Source organism: Drosophila albomicans, chromosome 3 (assembly GCF_009650485.2).
Source record: "Drosophila albomicans strain 15112-1751.03 chromosome 3, ASM965048v2, whole genome shotgun sequence".
Taxonomy (NCBI): domain Eukaryota; kingdom Metazoa; phylum Arthropoda; class Insecta; order Diptera; family Drosophilidae; genus Drosophila; species Drosophila albomicans.
In genome coordinates, this window is record NC_047629.2 from 51639849 (window position 1) to 51658515 (window position 18667).

General features: G+C 39.9%; 5 protein-coding genes across 8 annotated transcripts in view; 1 reads left to right on the forward strand and 4 right to left on the reverse strand.

Annotated features, from left to right (window-relative positions):
* Nucleotides 1–273: 273 nt before the first annotated feature.
* On the reverse strand, nt 274–7102 carry LOC117567375 (guanine nucleotide-binding protein G(f) subunit alpha). 2 transcript variants are annotated; one of them, XM_034247319.2, is made up of 5 exons: nt 7065–7102; nt 2325–2534; nt 2091–2259; nt 1243–1340; nt 274–1176 (listed from the first exon to the last, which is right to left on the reverse strand). In XM_034247319.2, the coding sequence occupies exons 1-5, from the start codon at nt 7085–7087 to the stop codon at nt 468–470; spliced, it is 1209 nt and encodes a 402-aa protein (XP_034103210.1). In that variant the 5' UTR covers nt 7088–7102; the 3' UTR covers nt 274–467. The 2 variants fall into 2 exon arrangements, with proteins under 2 accessions (XP_034103210.1, XP_034103209.1); XM_034247318.2 differs by lacking the exon at nt 7065–7102 and adding an exon at nt 4335–4726 and having other exon boundaries at nt 275–1176.
* Nucleotides 7103–10898: 3796 nt separating this feature from the next.
* Nucleotides 10899–12085, reverse strand: LOC117566360 (coatomer subunit zeta-1). The gene is made up of 4 exons (XM_034245853.2): nt 12034–12085; nt 11584–11951; nt 11432–11522; nt 10899–11070 (listed from the first exon to the last, which is right to left on the reverse strand). The coding sequence occupies exons 1-4, from the start codon at nt 12049–12051 to the stop codon at nt 11023–11025; spliced, it is 525 nt and encodes a 174-aa protein (XP_034101744.1). The 5' UTR covers nt 12052–12085; the 3' UTR covers nt 10899–11022.
* Nucleotides 12086–12445: 360 nt separating this feature from the next.
* On the forward strand, nt 12446–14873 carry LOC117571778 (myosin-9). Its single transcript, XM_034254136.2, has 3 exons — nt 12446–14031; nt 14091–14464; nt 14521–14873. The coding sequence occupies exons 1-3, from the start codon at nt 12586–12588 to the stop codon at nt 14732–14734; spliced, it is 2034 nt and encodes a 677-aa protein (XP_034110027.1). The 5' UTR covers nt 12446–12585; the 3' UTR covers nt 14735–14873.
* Nucleotides 14874–16106: 1233 nt separating this feature from the next.
* On the reverse strand, nt 16107–16682 carry LOC117566361 (uncharacterized). Its single transcript, XM_034245854.2, has one exon. The coding sequence runs from the start codon at nt 16680–16682 to the stop codon at nt 16326–16328; it is 357 nt and encodes a 118-aa protein (XP_034101745.1). The 3' UTR covers nt 16107–16325.
* A 6-nt stretch (nt 16683–16688) lies between these two features.
* LOC117566359 (LIM and SH3 domain protein Lasp) overlaps nt 16689–18667 on the reverse strand; it is a 34472-nt gene continuing 32493 nt past the window's right edge. The window contains exons 5-7 of one of the 3 annotated variants that reach the window (XM_034245848.2): nt 17314–18387; nt 16924–17150; nt 16689–16868 (exon numbers count right to left, since the gene is read on the reverse strand). In XM_034245848.2, coding sequence (XP_034101739.1) covers nt 16689–16868; nt 16924–17150; nt 17314–18387 — 1481 coding nt within the window. Of the gene's footprint in view, nt 16869–16923; nt 17151–17313; nt 18451–18667 lie in introns of all 3 variants that reach the window. The other 2 variants (XM_034245847.2, XM_034245849.2) reach the window with 2 other exon arrangements.

Below are 18667 nucleotides of genomic sequence, written 5' to 3' on the forward strand. Positions count from 1 at the left end.
TAAAGTACAACAAGTCAGCTTTAAAAACGCTTTAGTGGAGAGCGAACGAAGTTGGCTGCCACTTTAAGTCGATAATTCGGAAATCTCTACAACGAGAGAGTTGTTTAATGAACACACAAAACATAAACACTTCAAAGCTGGTTTGAATTTCAAATCAACGTAAAAGAGGCGGCAAAGCGATAACAAGTTAATCGATAAGTTAAGCTGCTGCTATTGTAACTTTACAACACTGCGTTTTTAAAATGGCGACCATCAGAGTTCCTCAATTGAAAATTCATTGTATTTTGTGTGATTGGTGGGTTTTTTCTTATATTTGCTTACAGCTAATTAACTATATTAAAGCTGCTCAATTAGTAACTATGTTTGATTACAATTAATTTCGCTTAAATAGACTATTTCTTTACTCTAGCATACAAAATCACAGTTGGTAAAGGAAACTCTTCGCTGAGAAAAACAACATTGACTGTCTAGAAGAGTGTTGAGCCGGATCCGTTAATGTTTTCGCACAGAATCATTTGCTGCACATCGCTAAACACATCACGAATGCAACGTGTGTCGGTGGCAACGGTGAAATGATAATAGCATTCCCTCTCCGAGGAGCTATAATCACACTGATTGCGGGAATTGCGCTTGAACTGTTCCTGGGTGATGTCCATCATCTTCTGCTTGATGAACATCTTGGTCCAGTCGGACTCATCGAAACAGCTTTGCTTGTGTTGCGGCCGTTTGCTAAAGTCCTCGAACTCCGGAAAATAATCGACAATGTGCTTGCCGGCGCGTATCTTGCGCTCCATAATATCATACTTGTTGAGGAAGACGATCAGACCAGCGGAGGCAAGGAAGCGATTCTGCCAGACAGCACGGAACAGATTGAGGGCCTCCTGCAGACGATTCTGGGTGGCATCCTCGCGCAGATTCTGATCGAATTCGCTGCATGAGATAAGGAACAGCACCGCCTGAATGCCCTCAAAGACCTGAATCCATTTGTTGCGCTCATCACGCTGACCGCCCACATCGTACATGCGGAACTCCTGCTCTCCACCGCCCATGCTCTTGGGTATGGGAACGCGGAATGAGATTTTCGAGATGCCGGTGGTCACCTTTCTGCTGTGCAGAATGTCCTCCGTGCTGGGTATGTAGTCGACATCGCAGATGCGCTCGAAATTGTCGAGAAAGCTGTAAAGAAGTAAAGCGAAATTGTTAGTAAAGAGTTGAGATTGCGAATGGGTTATAAAGACTTACTATTTGGCGCTGTCGAGCAATGGGAATTCATTCGAGCGATCGTAGCAGGCACGTATGCCGACATCATTCCATAAAGTCATAACATGATCGCAGTACTCCTGGAATTAATAAATAAATAAACATATAATAAGATAAGTTTCTTTTCGCTTTTTGTTATGCTTAGAAATTAGTCATAGATATGAATGACGGGAGAAAACCCAAAAAAAAAGAAGAAACAAAAAAAAAGGGGAAAGGCTATTTGCTGATCAGCCGAATTATCTTATCGCTCCACGTAGCCAAAGGCTAAGTAAATGACCGACTGGACGGTCGACTGGCTAAAACACATAATGATTCAGAGTCTAAGTCGTTGACAACGGCAACGAATGTCGCCAAACTGTCGGCGATTGTTCAAAGTTCCACACCACCTGCAGCAGAAGACTTCTGGGCAGGAAGTGATCGTTGTTTGCTGCTTCGTCGTTGTTGTTGTTGTTGTTATTATGACAAAACACTTGTCGGAAAGTTTTTTAGACAAACCATTAAATATAATGGCAATGCAATCAATCAAATCACATTCAACGATAACAACAAAACACCGATCGTGCTCCTGATCGATGCATATGCCGAAGGAGAATTCCAATGTAGTTGAGTATTTGAGTATTTGTGTTTTGGTTTTGGAAACGTGCGACGTTGACGTAAATCTTGAGTATTAGAAAATCATTTGATGATATTGTCGCTCAAACAAACTGCGACAACATTTGAAGTGTGGAGCAGAGGATAAGATACTGTGGCCCATTGAGGGATTAAATTGACATCAGGTGGCACGTCATCGATTGAACGATTTCGCGATCTCACGATTGCCTGTCACTCACCTCGTTAAAGTACTCGGGCGCATCGGCTGGCAGGGACAGGATGTAGTTGGCGCTGCGTTCGGTGGTCAGGCTGCCAAAGCTCAGGCCCAGCAAACCCATCTGTTGCACCAGCTGAATGATGGAATCGTGGATGTTCTGATAGATTTCCGGTATCTTTTCGCGCCGCTCACTAAAGTGACAAAGAACGAGCTGCTATGGACAACTATTCAATAAAGAATTCCTTCCTCAACTTACTCATCGGTGAAGCCATTGATGTGCAGGATGCGCATTTGTTTTATGATCGTTGTTTTGCCCGATTCGGCAGTGCCGAGCAGCAGTATCTTAACCGTTGTGTCCTTGAAATTCGAGCTGAGATCCTTGATCATGTGATCATGATGGGATTGCAGCTCTTCACGTTGGTTCTGCATGCTTGATTGCTTGGGACCGCGCAAACAGCGCAAAAGTCTGTAAATACAAAACAACAGAAAAAAAGACAATGATAATATTTGCATTGACTTTGTTATGACTTCTAAGGAAAAAGCGGCATGCGACACCACATAGAGCATACATATACACATGTATATATTACCATATAGTGGTATCAGAGTCCGCATCGATCTATTTATAGCAAATGGGTAAATGTTTGCTAAATTAAAGAGCACACATTTATTTAGCCATGATGCATGTATGTTTAATTAAAAGCACACAGACACTTATACTGGGGCATACGCTACGTATACGCAATAGATAAAACCGCAGAGCGAGACATAGAAAGATAGCAAGAAACTGGCTAGGAGTGAGGTGAGGTTTGGTGAGGGAGTGAGCGGGGGGTTAAGGTTAACTGACGCATTCTGGCCAACACAAATTGGCAATTTTCAAAGTACTAGCAAGCCGAGTACATACAGCAATTAGGTGCAACTATTTGCGCTTTTAATTGGCATCGCGCTCAAGATCGAGACTCGAGACACGTGTTTTTGTCTGTCTCGAGACATGACACACGTCGTCTGTCGTAATTGGATATGCTAGAGACGAAAGTCACACAAACTTTGTTCTGTTTTTTGTGTTTATCGGAGGCACCCTAAATACCTTGTTTATGCACTTTGCACTGCGTGACTTGGTTTTTATCGTAGAAATCATTCACAGAATGTAACAAGTGTGTGCTGTGTGTGCTGTGGGGGGCAAGACAGGACGGCGATTGCAAATTTATAGCGCCAATTGAATTGGCGATTGCCCAAAAAGTTCGTGTGCCTGATATCCCCACTCTTTGGCCACGCCCCATCAGAGAGTGAGAGACTTAGAGAGAAGGCTTATCAAGGCGACGACGGGCGCCCCGACACTTAAAGATAGGGACAAAATACTTATCATGCCATTGGCATCGGCAAATTATTGACGGCACTCATTTCTCGTGCTGCGATCATGATTATGATTATTATTATTATAGCAGGGCTCCCTCGAAACTTGTCATCGCTCAAAAAAGGGAAGAATGAATTCCAGTTTAACCATAACCTATCCCCCTTTTGGTCTCCCCCACACTATCAGATTCAAAATGGGTTTATCCAGCTGACTCAGCTGCACTCTCGCTCTCATTCTGTGCATAATCTTTATCTTTATCGCCTGTAATTGATTATTTGATTTTAAGTGGTCCCCCCATAAAGTGGTCATATGCCTCGCTTTTATGGACGTATTTACACAAAATCGCCAATAATTTGACTGGCCATCGATCTTCATTTCTAAATGATGTAATTAGCTTAGCAACAACGTTTTGTAAGTCGTTCATAAAAATCGAGGAGTAGTTTATAGTATTTTGTAGTTATCAAGTCGTAAAATTCTAGTCTAGATTTCTACAATTAATAATCAACTTAGTTAATTAATATATAGTTTCACAGCTGTGTAAAAAAGAAGACTTTAGCAATTGTCCATAAATAATGCAGTAGTTATCACTCTAATCTATTTGTCAGGTCATAAAGTGTGTTCTGTCTAGCCTGAATTCGTGTTCCTTTTTTTTTTGTTCGAGTTCCATTAATATTTAATAACTTGTCTAATTAAAATATAATGAAAATGTGAACTACTCAATTCGTTCACAGAATTGTGTAATAAAACCCATTGACACATTTACTAAATTAACTGATAAAAACCCGAACATTAAATAGTAAGTATAATTTCGACTTATCACGATGATGATTGGCAATAATAATGCCATTGAAATTCCTTGTTTAAATTTCAATCTGCGGTTAAGTTAAGAATCTATTTGGAACAATGTCTCACCTTAGTTTCATGTTGAATAGTTTTGTTTCAATTTTGATAACTTCACTTTGTAGATTGTAAGAATTAAATAAATTCTTTTTGTTGCTGTTCATATATGAATGTTTTTATTGCTGTTCTTGTTAATTTTGTTGTTGTTGTTGCACAAATCACTTGTTTTGCTGGCATGTAAGGTAGTCCTGAATACTTTGGAATTCTTGAGGCTTGTTTACAGTTTTGTGTTGGCCTTTTGTTTTATTAACACTCGACGCACTCTTCTTCACTTCTTTATTTAATTTGCAAACTTTGCTCAGGGGCTCTGACGATGCGAGAACACGTCTAACGTTCTATTATAGTATCACAGTACTGAAACGGCCAGCGAACCGAGCATTTTCTTAAATACTTATCAGTCGAGCGAGTCGTCGACTCCCAATCGACTCTCGACTCGCGATTCTCTGGCACTCGACTCTCGACTCGACTCGACTCGACACTTGGACGCAGGCAGCTAAATCCACAGGGCCGATGCATGGCCCGATCATTTGTTAATTGCTTGTACGGCTGTACGAAGCAAGAATGTACAATACAATACAATACATTATTTGTAGCGATAAGATACCGAGTAGCACAGCGAGCTCTATGCCTAGGGGACAGAGTGAGGGGGGGAGGAAGGGGCGCAAGGCAGTTCAGCAAAAGAGTTTATCGATAGAGTGCCAACAATAGCACACACATAAAGAAAGAGAGTAAATCACGAGAGTTTTTATACCCGCTACCCATAGCGTAGAAGGGTATTATAATTTTGTGACGGCAAAAAATTTATGTAACACGTAGAAGGATCTCCTACCCTATAAAGTATACATATTTTTTATCAGCGTCAACAGCCGAGACGATCTAGCCATGTCCGTCTGTCTTTCTGTCCGTCTGTCCGTATGAACACCTAGATCTCGGAGACTTTAAGAGATAGAGCTATAATTTTTTTTGACGGCATTTGTTCTGTTTGCACGCAGATTAAATTTGTTTCAAATTTTTGTCACGCCCACTTCCGCCTCCGGAAATCGACAAAAATCGAATAGCAAGCGCAATTTTAAAGCGAGAGTCCTGATATGTAGAATAATAACTATAGTGATAGTGATAGATAATTCCTGAAATTTTTGCTGCAATCAGATAAAAATTGTCGAAGTTATTGAATAAATACTTTTATATGAGCAAAAATGCATACTTAATAGGGGTCTTAGTTGCTTTGGCTAACAATATGGTATATTTTGCACTCTATAGTATATCTTGAATGTAGTACCATATATGCCAAATATACCAGTTGACATATTATACTAGTATATTTGACATATTAGAATATAGTATAGTGGTGTATAATGTTGGTTTATTTTGAGAAGAATACTACAATATTTAGCTTTTATTCAAAATGGGTAACGGGTATCTCATAGTCGAGTACACTCTGTAGCTGTCTTACTTGTTTTTTTATTTTTTCGGGCGAGGAATGAGGAAACCTTTTTGGCGTTAAGCGACTGTCCTCGACTCAATTCGCAAGTTATGAAGCCTCACATTTTGTTGTCATTTGTCGAGTGGAGGCGCTAATGCATTGCATATAGTAAGTACTTCATTAGTAGGCGGAGCACCACTTGTCAGTGGAATTATACCTAGTTGGTTAGTTAGCTTATGCAGATGCACTCACTCGCTTACATGGCAAATGGAAATGGGTCTGGTTGATAGCACGAGCTCACATTGTTTGTGGATGATTACAGCTTGTAAGGCAGCTGAGTGCTCAACAAAACAAAAACAATAACAATTCAGTCTAAACACTTCACTCAGAACAATGTAATTAAAATACCAGCCCCTAAAAAGCTGTATATCAGTAGCCAACAGCAAGTTGTTGCCAGCCAGCCTACGTGGCGTATGCGTAACGTCGTATGGCGCTGTGCGTATCCGTAAGTTTGGTTCACGGGCGTTCGTTAAGAATAAAAACAATTACAATGATGATGATGAATGTCAATGGCATGCGCAATCTGTGTTATGCTGCGCAATGTCAACTCCCCAAAAAGTCCCCGACGTAGATCATCTTCTTTATATGTTTATATGTTCTTGAGACAACAAGAAATCAATGAACTTTCCGCAGTTGAAGAGTCATCGATATTGTGATATCTTAATTCTCGTTAAACTAACGGTGCCATAAGGACAAGGTCACATGTCTCCGAACTGGAAATGGAAAGTCAACGTATTTTTCAACTGAGATTTCTGACGATTGTCGTCGTCGTAGGTTATTGGTGGGGTATTTTATATATTTATTTGTTTATGTGCATTGCGTCTGGAATTGAAATCTGTGATACATATTCAGTGAATGGGCATGGCCGAATGGCAAATGAAGCAATTATTATCTGTTTACGGAAATTTTCCCTCAAATCGTAAAATGGGTTTATGGTCTTCCCCCCTTCCGACCCCGCAAAAATGATACCCCAAAAAGCTGCGCTGTCATGAACACCGTTTTCTGCCTCCTGTTATTGCTTATCGTCATGCCGATTTGAAAGTGCCACAAATTTCGCAATAATTTGAGTAATTACAGAAAAAAAAAATTGAAATAAAATCATAAAGTGCCTCGACGCGACGCTACGCGGCGATCGGTGATAAATTAAGTGATACATTATTCGGGAAATCGGTTCACGATTTTGGAATATCAAGGCAAAGGAATTCCAACTATTTGTTTACAGCTTGTGGAAGTAGATTTATAGGGAATCCATTACTAACCTGAAAAACAAGTCGCCATTCATTTCCACGTATCAGTCTTAGCCACTTGACCAAGAGATATGCCAGATCAGCTCGAGGATTCCGTAGAAACTCACTCCAAACCCAAACCCAAAAAACACGCGTAATTAGAACCTCACTCAAACACAACCGAATGCCAATTGCTTCATTATTCCCAATCGCGAAATGCGAAAATCCCGAAAAATAAACTAGTTAGCATGCTACAGACGATTGTAATCGACTGCAAGTTACCCGGAATACGTTAATTAATATTACAATGTAATGTTATAAAAATATATTTGAATTATGAATAACTTCTATGTTTACTCTTCGATTATAATGAAATTTTCAGGATACATAAGCAATGATAAATTTGTTAAGTGTGCCAAATTTCAGAGCTGTCGCTTTTAAAAATTGAAAGCAAAGGAATATTTATTTCGTGAATAACTTTTCTGTTTACTCTTCGATTATAATGAAATTTTCAGGATATATTCTTGGTAGGAAATGTATGAAGTGTGTCAAATTTCAAAGCAATAACTTTAAAAAGTTGAATGCAAAGGCATATTTAAACATATATGATATGATTATATTACAAATTTGAATGGTAATCCCTAAGGTTTTAATTTCTTAGAACGTACATACATGAAATCCGGATGTTGATTATGTTTACTACTTGTTCACAATATTATTAAACACTTATAGCAAACTAGATTCCAGGTATAAATACTCATTGTTAATCGCTCGGAAGAGAGCATGTGTTTATGTTATATAAATCAGATTTGAGGCGTTGCCATAAATTTATGCGATTTCGATCTTGAGCAGGCTGAGTTGGACATGGCGCTAATCGCTAATCGCTTTGATAATGCTCTCTTCTATGCACTCCCGTCATGCAAAAAACTCTTGACAAGTCAATGCTGTAGATGAAACAAGGAAAAATACTTAATCAATATCTACAATTTCTTAGCCAAGAGCCAAGAGCCAAGGAATGCCATAAATACACCATTTTACGAGTAAGTTGCCAACTCAATAATAAATGGCTTTTGAATGATTACTTGACTTTCCTAAACGCATTTGCCTTTGACCATATGGCTAGGCTATATAACATATGGTATCTAGCGTATGTGTCAGCTTCTTATCGTACCTAACCTGATTGTTTAGTTTAACTAAGCAGCAACTGTACTTTCTTCTAGAATTATCTAGCGTTGAGGACGAACTTTTTAGTATCTGCGTCTGTTCTAAATACGAATTGTAGGTCTTCAAGGCAAGCCCCCTTTGTTCTGGAAAGCACCGGGAATGGGAATGGAGAATGTTAGAGATAATCGAGTTACGCGGTTTCTAAATTTAATTGTCTTTAGTTTGACTGCTGAGAAACGTGATCCAAACGATCCATAAAGTGTGACAGCTCCCCCAAAATGAGTGACTGAGTGTGTTCTGTTGTGTTCTATTGTGTTGTGATAGGAGTTAATAGTATTCGTACTCATATATCCATATCAGGCTGCACCCGCATGTACTTGATAAAAAACACACACTCGATAGAGTCAGCTCCCTCTATTGCTCTCTCCCTCTTTCTGTTGCATTGTGTGCTGTGTGTGTTTTGTCTAATTCGACAAACAGGGCCACAACAAGTTGTCAGATAATCACTAGTAATGGGAACTCCATTGTTGGTCTGGGGAGTGGATGGATGGAGGAGGTCCACAAATCGGAATCGGAATTTTTTTTGTATTCTCTTTTTTTTTTGCAATGTTGACAAGCATTTGATTAAACGAGTCGCTAGCACGTTGCCAGCTGCTGATGATGATGATGTATGGATCTCTTGTGGATCTGATAGTAACGGCCATAGACAACAATAAGTTGAACAACAACTGAATCATATTTATTGACAGCAGATCAGAGCAAAGAATGTCACACAATTAATTTCAATTTCAAAATTGCCTGCGCAATACGCGTAATCCTCCGAGAACTTCGACAATTACCTATTTGATAAGTGTGAAAACGTTTTTGTCGTAAAGTATACAGAAAGTTCCATAACAGAATCCCATAAACCAATAAAACGATCAACTCACTTCAAACCTATAATTGGATTTAGTTAACCAACCCTTTTTATAACCTCTGCAAGGTCATTTTAATTTAATGAAAAGAATTTTAAATGAACGATATTATTTTCAGCATTAACTTGGATTATTACTCATTTAATTTTCTAGTATTTCTTTGAATTTTGTTGTACTTTATTGCTGTTAATCTGTAGTTAACAAATCGCCTTTAATCTGTAAGTGCATTTAATCTTCTGCCAGCATAAGATGTCATTTAATATAAGTACTACCACAATATGCACTCGATGAAGTACCTAAGTCAGAAATGGCGCCGTACTAAAAGTAAAACAAACATTTCTAAGCCGCAAAACAAGGTCGTTCAGAATTAGAATAGAGTACTACTAAATAAGCCCTCCCATAAAGATGTTGAGATTAAGCGCTACTAATCGTATTTTAATGAATCGCGATCGTAACGATCAAGTGCCAACTTTACTGCTGCATATGGTACTCAAGATATTTTCTAAGTTGAAGCCCTTCTAAAATCCACAAATATTTGCGTAAACCAAGAGTGTGAACCACCCAAAAGAAATCCATCATTATACCGTTGTCTAGGCCCATAAGACTCTCTAATAAGTGCCAACTATCGTATCAGTGTATCAGTTAAGGGGTTCTTAAGGGGTATAGCCAGCTGGAACCTGATCGCTGAAACGATCGTCGTGTACTTGTCACGTGACTTTTCGTCTGTTTTTGTTTTTTCGGTTAAGATTATAATCTTAATCTTTTTGTTTGAAGTGAAATTTTGGAGTTGCTCAACAAATAGAAATTTGAACTCTGATGTTGTGAATATACACGATTGTAGATAGATAAGCTTAGATTTTCTCAAGGTCTAAAAATATCATAAATTATTTAAAGTTTCGATTCAACATATCATTTTTGTTTGAAGTGAAATTTCGGAGTTGCTCAACAAATAGAAATTTGAACTCTGATATTGTGAATATACAAGATTGTATATAGATAAGCTTATATTTTCCCAAGGTCTAAAAATATCATAAATTATTTAAAGTTCTGATTCAACAAATCATTTTTGTTTGAAGTGAAATTTTGGAGTTGCTCAACAAATCGAAATTTTCATTCTCATATTGCGAACATACAAGATTCTACATAGATAAGCTTATAATTTGCCTATGGTGCGATATTTCACATTCGCCAAATACAATCAGCTCCTAAGGCCAAAAAGCGTTCAAGTACTATATGAACTACCAGGTGAACAGAAATCAGCAGAAAGCAAAAACTGTTTGTTGAGACTCACTCAATTTGTTTGAGTGAAAATGTTGATATTGAGCGACTCAGCTACATAGCTGATATGTTAAGATCTATATAATAACAATTAGTTATACATATATTTCTTAATCATTTTTAATTGTATAGATAATCTCCAAGCCTATCAAAATCTCTTTTAGTATTGTTCCAAATTTAATTATTGAGTATCTATCTTTTTGGGGTAATACGTTAAAATGATTTATGCGTTCATTTCTTTGTCTAGATTCAGTCTGAAAGAATGCGGGCTAATGTTAGTTAACGACTTTTATAACAGTATTATCACACTCCGTACTTTATCCCTAACAATTCTTTATTTTTATGGTTTGATTTCATTCCATTAACAGATTGCAATTTTCCAGACATTTTATAGACGCAAATCCAATGAAAACTGAATCAGTGTTCCGACCAAGCATAAAAGAAATACCAATTCCATTGTACATATGTATAATAATAAATAACCAGAAATATCTCAAGTTTAAAATATATATATGTGTTATGTATATGGTATATTACTCTAGGCGAATTTAATATAAAAATCGAATGTATTGCGACAGCAGAACATAGCATAGGTGACAGTTTTACTGATCTCGTCCTCCTCTGCGACCCCGACCTCATTTCAGTATGGACCATTTGAGCTGCTCGCGCGCCGATTGAAGCACCTGAAATCAGATACCAGATCACAATTAACTAATGAATTGATAAATGATTGAGATAAAAACAAGAATGCATTATGACTAATGAGCAAATAATACAAGTGGTCGACGTTTATTCAAACATTTGAAACGAAATACAAACTAAAAAGTGCAACTGCTTAGCGTCATGATAATTTAAGTATACAACAAACTAAAATATAAAATAATTTGTACATGTTTTTCATTCATGTACTACAACTAAAACTATACATGATTAATTCTTGCTTGATTGAGCGTGCGAGGGTTTCTGATATGACTACATAGTGTTTGATCTCGAGTAAAGAACGTAATGGAACTACCAAAATAGACCATTTAGTGTGTTAGTTACCTGAGCCACCGTCTGTTCGGCAATGGGGATGTCTTCGTTGCGCAGATCGACACGTTTCACCACAGACGATGGGTCTGCGTCCAAGATGATGCTACAAAATCAAAAGGAAATTAATCGTATGCAAATACAAATGGTATTTCCAAGTACTTTACCCGCCATCGCAGATCTCATCAAAGGCCAGCATAATGATCTCGAGGTTCTCCAGCACCAGACGCTTCTCCACATTCTTTTTCAATATCAGACTGATGGAGTCGTAGAGACAGTTGAGCACTGATAGCAGAATGAGCTCATTTTCGTAGGCATTGCCCATAACATAGAAAAATAAGTCCACGTTGCTTTTGTAAACACACGTCAGACCATCGAGCATGATGATTTCAGTGTTGGAGCGATGCGTCTTGTTGAACAGATTCTTTTCGAAGGCCTTCTGCTCCTTCAACGTGGACAATATGTTTTTGTCGTAGTATTTGGCGAGAATTCGGTTACCATCATTGTCCATGATGCACATGCCTTTGATAATGTCCTGCAAGCAAAATTCATATTCATTCATTGCAATTCAATTCATTCATTGCACCGCAATATAAACAATAAAAATTATAATTTACCATCATAAACCCGTCCATTTTGCCAGCAAAACACAATGTGACCGTATCTGTTAAATGAAACTGTTGCTGAATAACAGTGCCAAAAGAGTAATGCCGCTATGTTACTTAACAGCGCGTAGTAAGAATTTCTGTTAATGATAACACTTCTTATTTCATAAATATGAACATTTTAGTTTAATTAATTGAAATTAATTGTTAAAATTTTTATGTTAATATACTATTTATTTATTTATTTTAAATAAATCAAAATTAACAGCTGTTAACAACATTAACAGCCGGCACTGCAAAGCTCAGCTGATTTTCAAAATCAGTGCTGAGTAACGTCAAAAATAAACATTTAAGCTTTCACAGTCTTAACGGTTTAACCCGATTGTAACAACTTTTTGGTTTGCTTTTTATTAGACGTCAATTTGAGAAGAAGAAATCGAAAAAAAATTAATAATCATACTCAAAAGGTTCCAAATTGTAAGATTGAACAAGAACACATACACATTTTGCAACCGCTAGCGCAATCGATTCGTAGATTGCATATATTTTTTAAAACTTTGTGTGATGGATACCTTACCGGTGGACTCCACTGGAAAAGAGGACGTGAAAGATACCAAGGATGACAAAGATATCAAAGTGGCCACAGAGCCACGCAAGCTGATGCGCCGTAAGCGTGATCTGGATAAACAGGATCTACACGTCATAGTTGGCACCTCGGCTGGAAGACCAAAGATTCCCAAAGCCGAAACTAAGAAGCTGCGCAAAAAGCTGTTGGAGTTCGAACAACAGAATCAAAATCTTGCACAGGCAATCTCCGATAAGAACCAGGAAATATCGGCACTTAAGCGATCGGTGGACTCACTCAACGAGGTGCTAAACTCAGTGCCCATTGACGAGCTGCGTTGCAATTCCTCAATAGCCGGCTCCAAGATTCTCGAGCTGAGCAAGAAGAATCGTCAGATGCGCGCTGAGCTTGAACAGTGCAAGAATCGTATAAACAAAAAGGATGTGACCATTGAGAAATTGGAGAAGGAACTGAAAGCCAATGAAGAAAAGTTGGCCATCAATGGAGAACTGCTCAAAAAAGGCAACGCCACCGAGGAGTTGCACGCCAAGATCAACAGCATGCAGCAAAAGCTGTTCGAGACACGCAACAAGAATACCGAACTGCAAAATCAACTGAAACTGGCCCAAAAGTGTCTGCAACACGAGGTTGGCGAGTCGGTCAACATCAATCTGCTGGCCAACAACCTGAACAATGCCACTTGGCGTGGACGTGCCCAGCAAATCATCTCGCTGCAGCAGAAGTTGCAGGAACTCAAGGCACGCCTCGACAGCTTTGAGAACGGTGCCGATCGTGTCGACTATATGCCCATCACCCTTGGCTCTGAGGGAGATTTGGCCAGCAGCAGCGGCACCCGAGTGACACCACGTAATGCCAAGCACTCCATCCATTCACCTGGCAGAGGAAGTGCTACGGCTAGCCTGGGCGGCGGTGACGCTGGCGTTGCATCCTTTGATCGTTTCACTCCTGGTGTGCGCAAGAGCGAGATCTTGCATCGAGCCAAAGTAGAGGCACTGGAGAAACAGATTGTCGGCCTGCAAGCACAGCTGGAGGAGCAACGCAATCGCACGTTGGCGCTGAAGGTGCGCAACAAAACCCTCAACGATGAGATGCTCAAGTACAAGACGCGCACTGCCGAGCTGGAGGAGCAGACCGATGGCAATGGCATGAATGCCAGCACATTGAACGACAAGCTGAAAAGTCAGCGCGTTCAGTACGAGACGCGTTTGGATGACATGCGCAACGATGCCATTCGCATCACGGAGGAACGCGATATTGCCAGACGTCAGATGGATGAGTTAAGCGGCATGAACTTGGAGCTGGAGACGGAGCTGAAGCAGAAGACTCACTGCATCGCTGGTCTCGAGGAGATGATCAAGAAACTGGAAACCGATTTGCGTGCTGTCACCGGTGGATTTCTGTTCTCCTGTCGCGAGTTTCGCAAGGTAAGGAAGTTGTTGAAAGTTGTATATAAATCATTCTATTTTATACTTTTGCTGCACAGGAGGAATTTGTTGGCATACTAGATGCTCTAGAGGTCGAAAAGAACCAAATGATGCTCATGAAAAAGACGCTCGAGGATCGTCTGGATGCCGAGCGCATTAAGCTTGACGCTGCCAACGATCTAATAGGCAAGCAAAAGACACGCATCGCTCGCTTGGAAGTCAAGGTGCGCGACTTGGAGAAGGAACTTGATGTGCAGAATGATCGCAAGAAGCGTTCGCAGCGTATCAACGAATATACGAATGCCTTGGGACGCACTCCGTTGACCGGCTCCATCAGCTCCTTTAGCTTTGACAACCAATCGCAGTTGTCATCAGTTAATTCCTTGACATCTTTGACTGCAGCTGAGCCCAAGATCGAAGACATGAAAAATCAGTAAGTAGATTTCTATTCGTTGAATGGCTCTCTTCTAAATGGATTTTATTTCTTAGACTGGAACTGGCCAACGAAAAGATTACTATGCTGTCGGAGAAACTGGATTACTTGACTGCGGAGAAGCGTGCCGATGCCAAGTTCTTTGAGGAGACGATGAACAACTCCAAGAACATTATACTGGACACAATACGCGGTTCACGTGATTCCTCCGATTCGAAGGTGGGAGAAATACTCCCCGAATTGGTCACCGCCAGCAGTGATGGTGTCTAAAAACATTCTCATTTTATTGTTGTTTCGTTTTCATACTCCTAATTGAAACATTTCCATGTGGTGTGATAAAATCAATCAATGTTCTCCACCCATGGAAAACGGTTTAAGTAAACAAGGAGAAGGCACATTTTCATTTGAATTTTGCATTTTTATTTGTAACACATTTGAATACGAAGCCTTTGGCATTGCTTCATTCACTCTATTATTATTATTATTAGTTATTGTTTGCAGTTATTTGTAATTATTTGTTTAGGCATATTTCATAATACAATTTTGCAAGTGGCGCGTTTATGTTTGATTATGCATATCGTATTTATAGTTAGTTAATTATTGCAAATATGTGTGTACGTGTGTGTGTGTTTAAGTATGCATAATACGCTTTATTGTTAAGTTATTTATTTAAATACAATTTCAGCTTCAACATTCATAATTCATTTGTTTATTTTTAGGCTGGTATTTAGTTTTTGTAGGCTTGCTTCAAATTCGTTTCGATTCATGTTAGTAATATAGCATTTATTTTTATATATATAACTCTATATGTATATACATATATAATGTGTATGTATGTGTACGTACTTGTATATATTATTAATTATTGGTCGATAAGCCTATCAAAATGTGGTTTATCTAAAAAACACGTTTAGCAAATTAAAGGCACTTCAAGGATTCTTGTGAAAACGAAACAATTTCAACACTAGAATTATTAGAAAACGAAAAAACAATTCAATGTACCCCTAAGTATATATATATATATAGTATATATCTATTATTAATTCTTTGTTATGCACTAAACAAAAAGCAAAACAAATAATAGAGTTAACACTGTTGACACTGGCAGCAGACTGCGCACTCAACATTTGCAACAAGAACAAGAAAAGTGAAGTTTGTTTTTTATTATCGTTCGCTTTTCCAATAAATTGACAAAATTGTAGGGAAAATTGCATTCGACAAGCTTTTAAAAAGCACAAATTTAGCCGTGTGTGAGAGTGTATCTACTATATAGCCGCCCGATTACACAATACTAGACTCTAATTCACAATTAGAAGCTGCTTGCTGTTTCCTTTCGAATTGAGTTAAAAACTTGATTTAGCTAGAGCATCATATATAAAGTATATGTTTACGTTAGAGTTATCTGGCATATCTGGTATATATATATATATTGTATATGGTATATTAACTGATATATATAGTAGAGTTCAATAAATATTTCTAAATTTACGGCCATTCACCATGCGTCGCGTTGTATTGTAGATAAATGCAAATTTTGGCTGCGTTTAGCTTGGTCGCTTTTCACAAAACTGATTTTCTTCTTTTTCATTTGTAAAATTACAAAACTTTTTTTATTACTTTGCAATTGTTGTGGCATATTTAATATTATTATTATTATTTGTTGTTGTTGTTGTGTGTAGTTTAAATATGGAAATTTTTTAAAGTGATTTCTGATTTTCATTCTTGTGATTTCATAATTCTCTTTTTTGCGTTTATACACATTGGCCTGCTGACTATATATATATATCTATATATACTCTATATATACGTGTGTTTTGTTTATATGTATTTATATATATACGCGTATGTGGGTGTATGTAATTCATCGCCGCCTGAATACATGATTGAAATAGTAGTAAATATCCTGTTCTGCCTGCTGTTGATTGGGTGTCTTGCGTGTTGGCTGCTGCTGCTGTTGCTTGGGATCCATTTGCGGATGATAGTTGTTGTAGTGATGATAGCCGTGCATATCGTACGGATTATGGTGTCCCGGATGCATGCCCGGCATGCCACCGACACCTCCGGATGGACCGCCAGCCATCATGGGATTGCCATTGGCACGCATCATGTTGCGATCGGCGAGAAAAACGTTGATGAAAAAGATGAGAACGAGCAGGATATAGAGCAGGCAGACCAGTATGACCACAAACTGCTGGCGGCAGCAGCAGTAGTAGCACATTCCCTATTATATAACCGCCTGTTCCACATAGTTGGCAGGCAGCATGCCGGTCTTGCCAGTGCGCTCCACGCGTCCGGTCATCCAGCCCGAGTCGATGGACTCCACCTCGAAGATGACATCGCCCTCACGAAAGCTGACCTCGTCCACATCCTGCGCCTCATAGTCGTAGATGGCGCGATAGACGCGCTGCAAGAAATCACAGAATTAATATATGGAATCGATTGAAAGTGATGCGACTTACCAGTGCAGTGCTTTGACGTGATTGCTTGTCCTGCAGCGCTTCGTAGGATGGCTGTTGACGCACCTGTTGCTGCTGCTGCTCTTGTTGCTGCATCATTTGCATCTGCTGATACAATTGATGTTGCTTCTGTGCCTGCGCCTGCTCGGCGCTGCTCAGCGAACCATAAATGCCATTGGCGGGATCAATGTCCGAGATGGAGCCAATCCGCTTCGGATACACGCTATTGCCTGCGAAGTGAAAATAAGCATTAAATCTGCACTTAAGAGTACATACTTTCAACTGGAGTTTGTTCTCGATGGTGGGGGACAAACAAGGACAAGATGATGACAAGATTGCGCTGCACATCAAGCTGAGCGAACTACCAGCCTAGCCTAGCCTAAGAGTACTTACCAATGCCTCCAGATCCGCGCTGATCGGAGCTGTAGACCAGCGTTGTGCTCGATCTGCCGGCATTGGGCACATTTCGTGGCCCATCCGTCAGCGGATCGTAGTCGGCAATTTTGCCAATGTTGTTGCTGCTCTGCTGCTGCTGTTGTTGCTGCTGTGCGTTCATCACAACCACGGGCAGATGTCCGTTGCTCGCCTGCAACTTGTTGCCCAGCGCATTCTCCGATGGCGTCACCGTACTGTAATTTGATGCCACATACAACTGTTGCAGATTGCCAGTGCTTGGTTGTTGTTGCTGCTGCTGCAGCTGATGCTTGCTGGGATGCGAGTTGTTGCTGTGCACGCTGGCTTGGGAGCGTGTCTGCTGTGGATAGCTCAGGCTGGCCGGATGTGCGGCGTGTCCGCCATTGTTGTTGTTGCTGTGAATGCTGCCGTTGCTAGCGTTGTTGTTCAATAAGCTGTTGTGCGAGTGTTGTTGCTGTATTGCTGCTGCTGGTTGCTGTTGCTGCTGCTGCAGCAGTTGCTGTTGCTGCTGTTGCAAATCGTACTGCTCAACAGCATTGCCACTGGGATGATGCGAATTGTGCAAAATTGCCGAACGCAGCTGATTGTAGTTGTTAACCGCCTGCGGCTGTTGCTGCTGCTGTGGGGGCTGCTGCTGCTGTTGTGGCTGCGATGTTGCTGTGGGATACAGATGTGAGGAGGCTTGTTTAATGGCATGTTGCTGCTGTTGTTGTTGTTGCAGCAGCTGCTGCTGACGCAACGCCTGTGGTTGCTGATAGTGTGCATAAGGATCGTGCTGCAACTGTTGTTGTGGTTGCTGCTGTTGCCTGTGTTGTTGTTGTTGCTGCTGTTGTTGTTGTTGGTGGTGTTGGTGTTGATATGTGGGCGTTATGGCCGCCGTGTTGTATTGCTGGTGTTGTATGGGTGGCGGTGGCAGCGTCTGTTGCTGCTGTTGCACATAGTGTTGGTGTTGTTGCTGTTGTTGTTGTTGGTACTGCTGCTGTTGTTGCTGTAGCTGAAGATGCTGTTGTTGCTGCTGCTGCTGTTGCAGTGTTGCTGGCGGTATTGGCGAGGCTGTGGGTGCATATTGCGAAAACTGTTCAGCTGCCAATTGCTCAGAGAAATATTCCGATTCGTCTTTTTTTTTTTGGTTAAGTTAGAATTGTTGATCGAAGTTGATATCGCGATATTGATGTTGTTCGATTTCCCAGTTAGTGTTGTGTTTTTTATGTGTGTTGTGTAACGACGTTGTTGTTGTGGTTGTTGTTAGGTTTTAACGGTAGTTCAAAAAGCACACACACATGAGGCGTAGTTGTTGTTGTTGTTGGTTTGTTATTATTGTTGTTGAAGTAGT

Excerpts from the sequence above, each read along its gene's own strand:
- LOC117567375 (XM_034247318.2), bottom strand. The coding sequence starts at position 4,426 with ATGAACAGCAACAAAAAGAATTTATTTAATTCTTACAATCTACAAAGT. Across the intron at positions 1,341-2,090 it reads CGCCCGAGTACTTTAACGAG|GAGTACTGCGATCATGTTAT; the intron begins GTGAGTGACAGG and ends TATTAATTCCAG. Across the intron at positions 1,177-1,242 it reads TTGCTCGACAGCGCCAAATA|CTTTCTCGACAATTTCGAGC; the intron begins GTAAGTCTTTAT and ends ACTTCTTTACAG.
- LOC117566360 (XM_034245853.2), bottom strand. Across the intron at positions 11,523-11,583 it reads GATGAGATCTGCGATGGCGG|CATCATCTTGGACGCAGACC; the intron begins GTAAAGTACTTG and ends TTGATTTTGTAG. Across the intron at positions 11,071-11,431 it reads CCGAACAGACGGTGGCTCAG|GTGCTTCAATCGGCGCGCGA; the intron begins GTAACTAACACA and ends ATCTGATTTCAG.
- LOC117566361 (XM_034245854.2), bottom strand. The coding sequence starts at position 16,682 with ATGTGCTACTACTGCTGCTGCCGCCAGCAGTTTGTGGTCATACTGGTC.
- LOC117571778 (XM_034254136.2), top strand. The coding sequence starts at position 12,586 with ATGGATACCTTACCGGTGGACTCCACTGGAAAAGAGGACGTGAAAGAT. Across the intron at positions 14,032-14,090 it reads CCTGTCGCGAGTTTCGCAAG|GAGGAATTTGTTGGCATACT; the intron begins GTAAGGAAGTTG and ends TTTGCTGCACAG. Across the intron at positions 14,465-14,520 it reads ATCGAAGACATGAAAAATCA|ACTGGAACTGGCCAACGAAA; the intron begins GTAAGTAGATTT and ends TTTATTTCTTAG.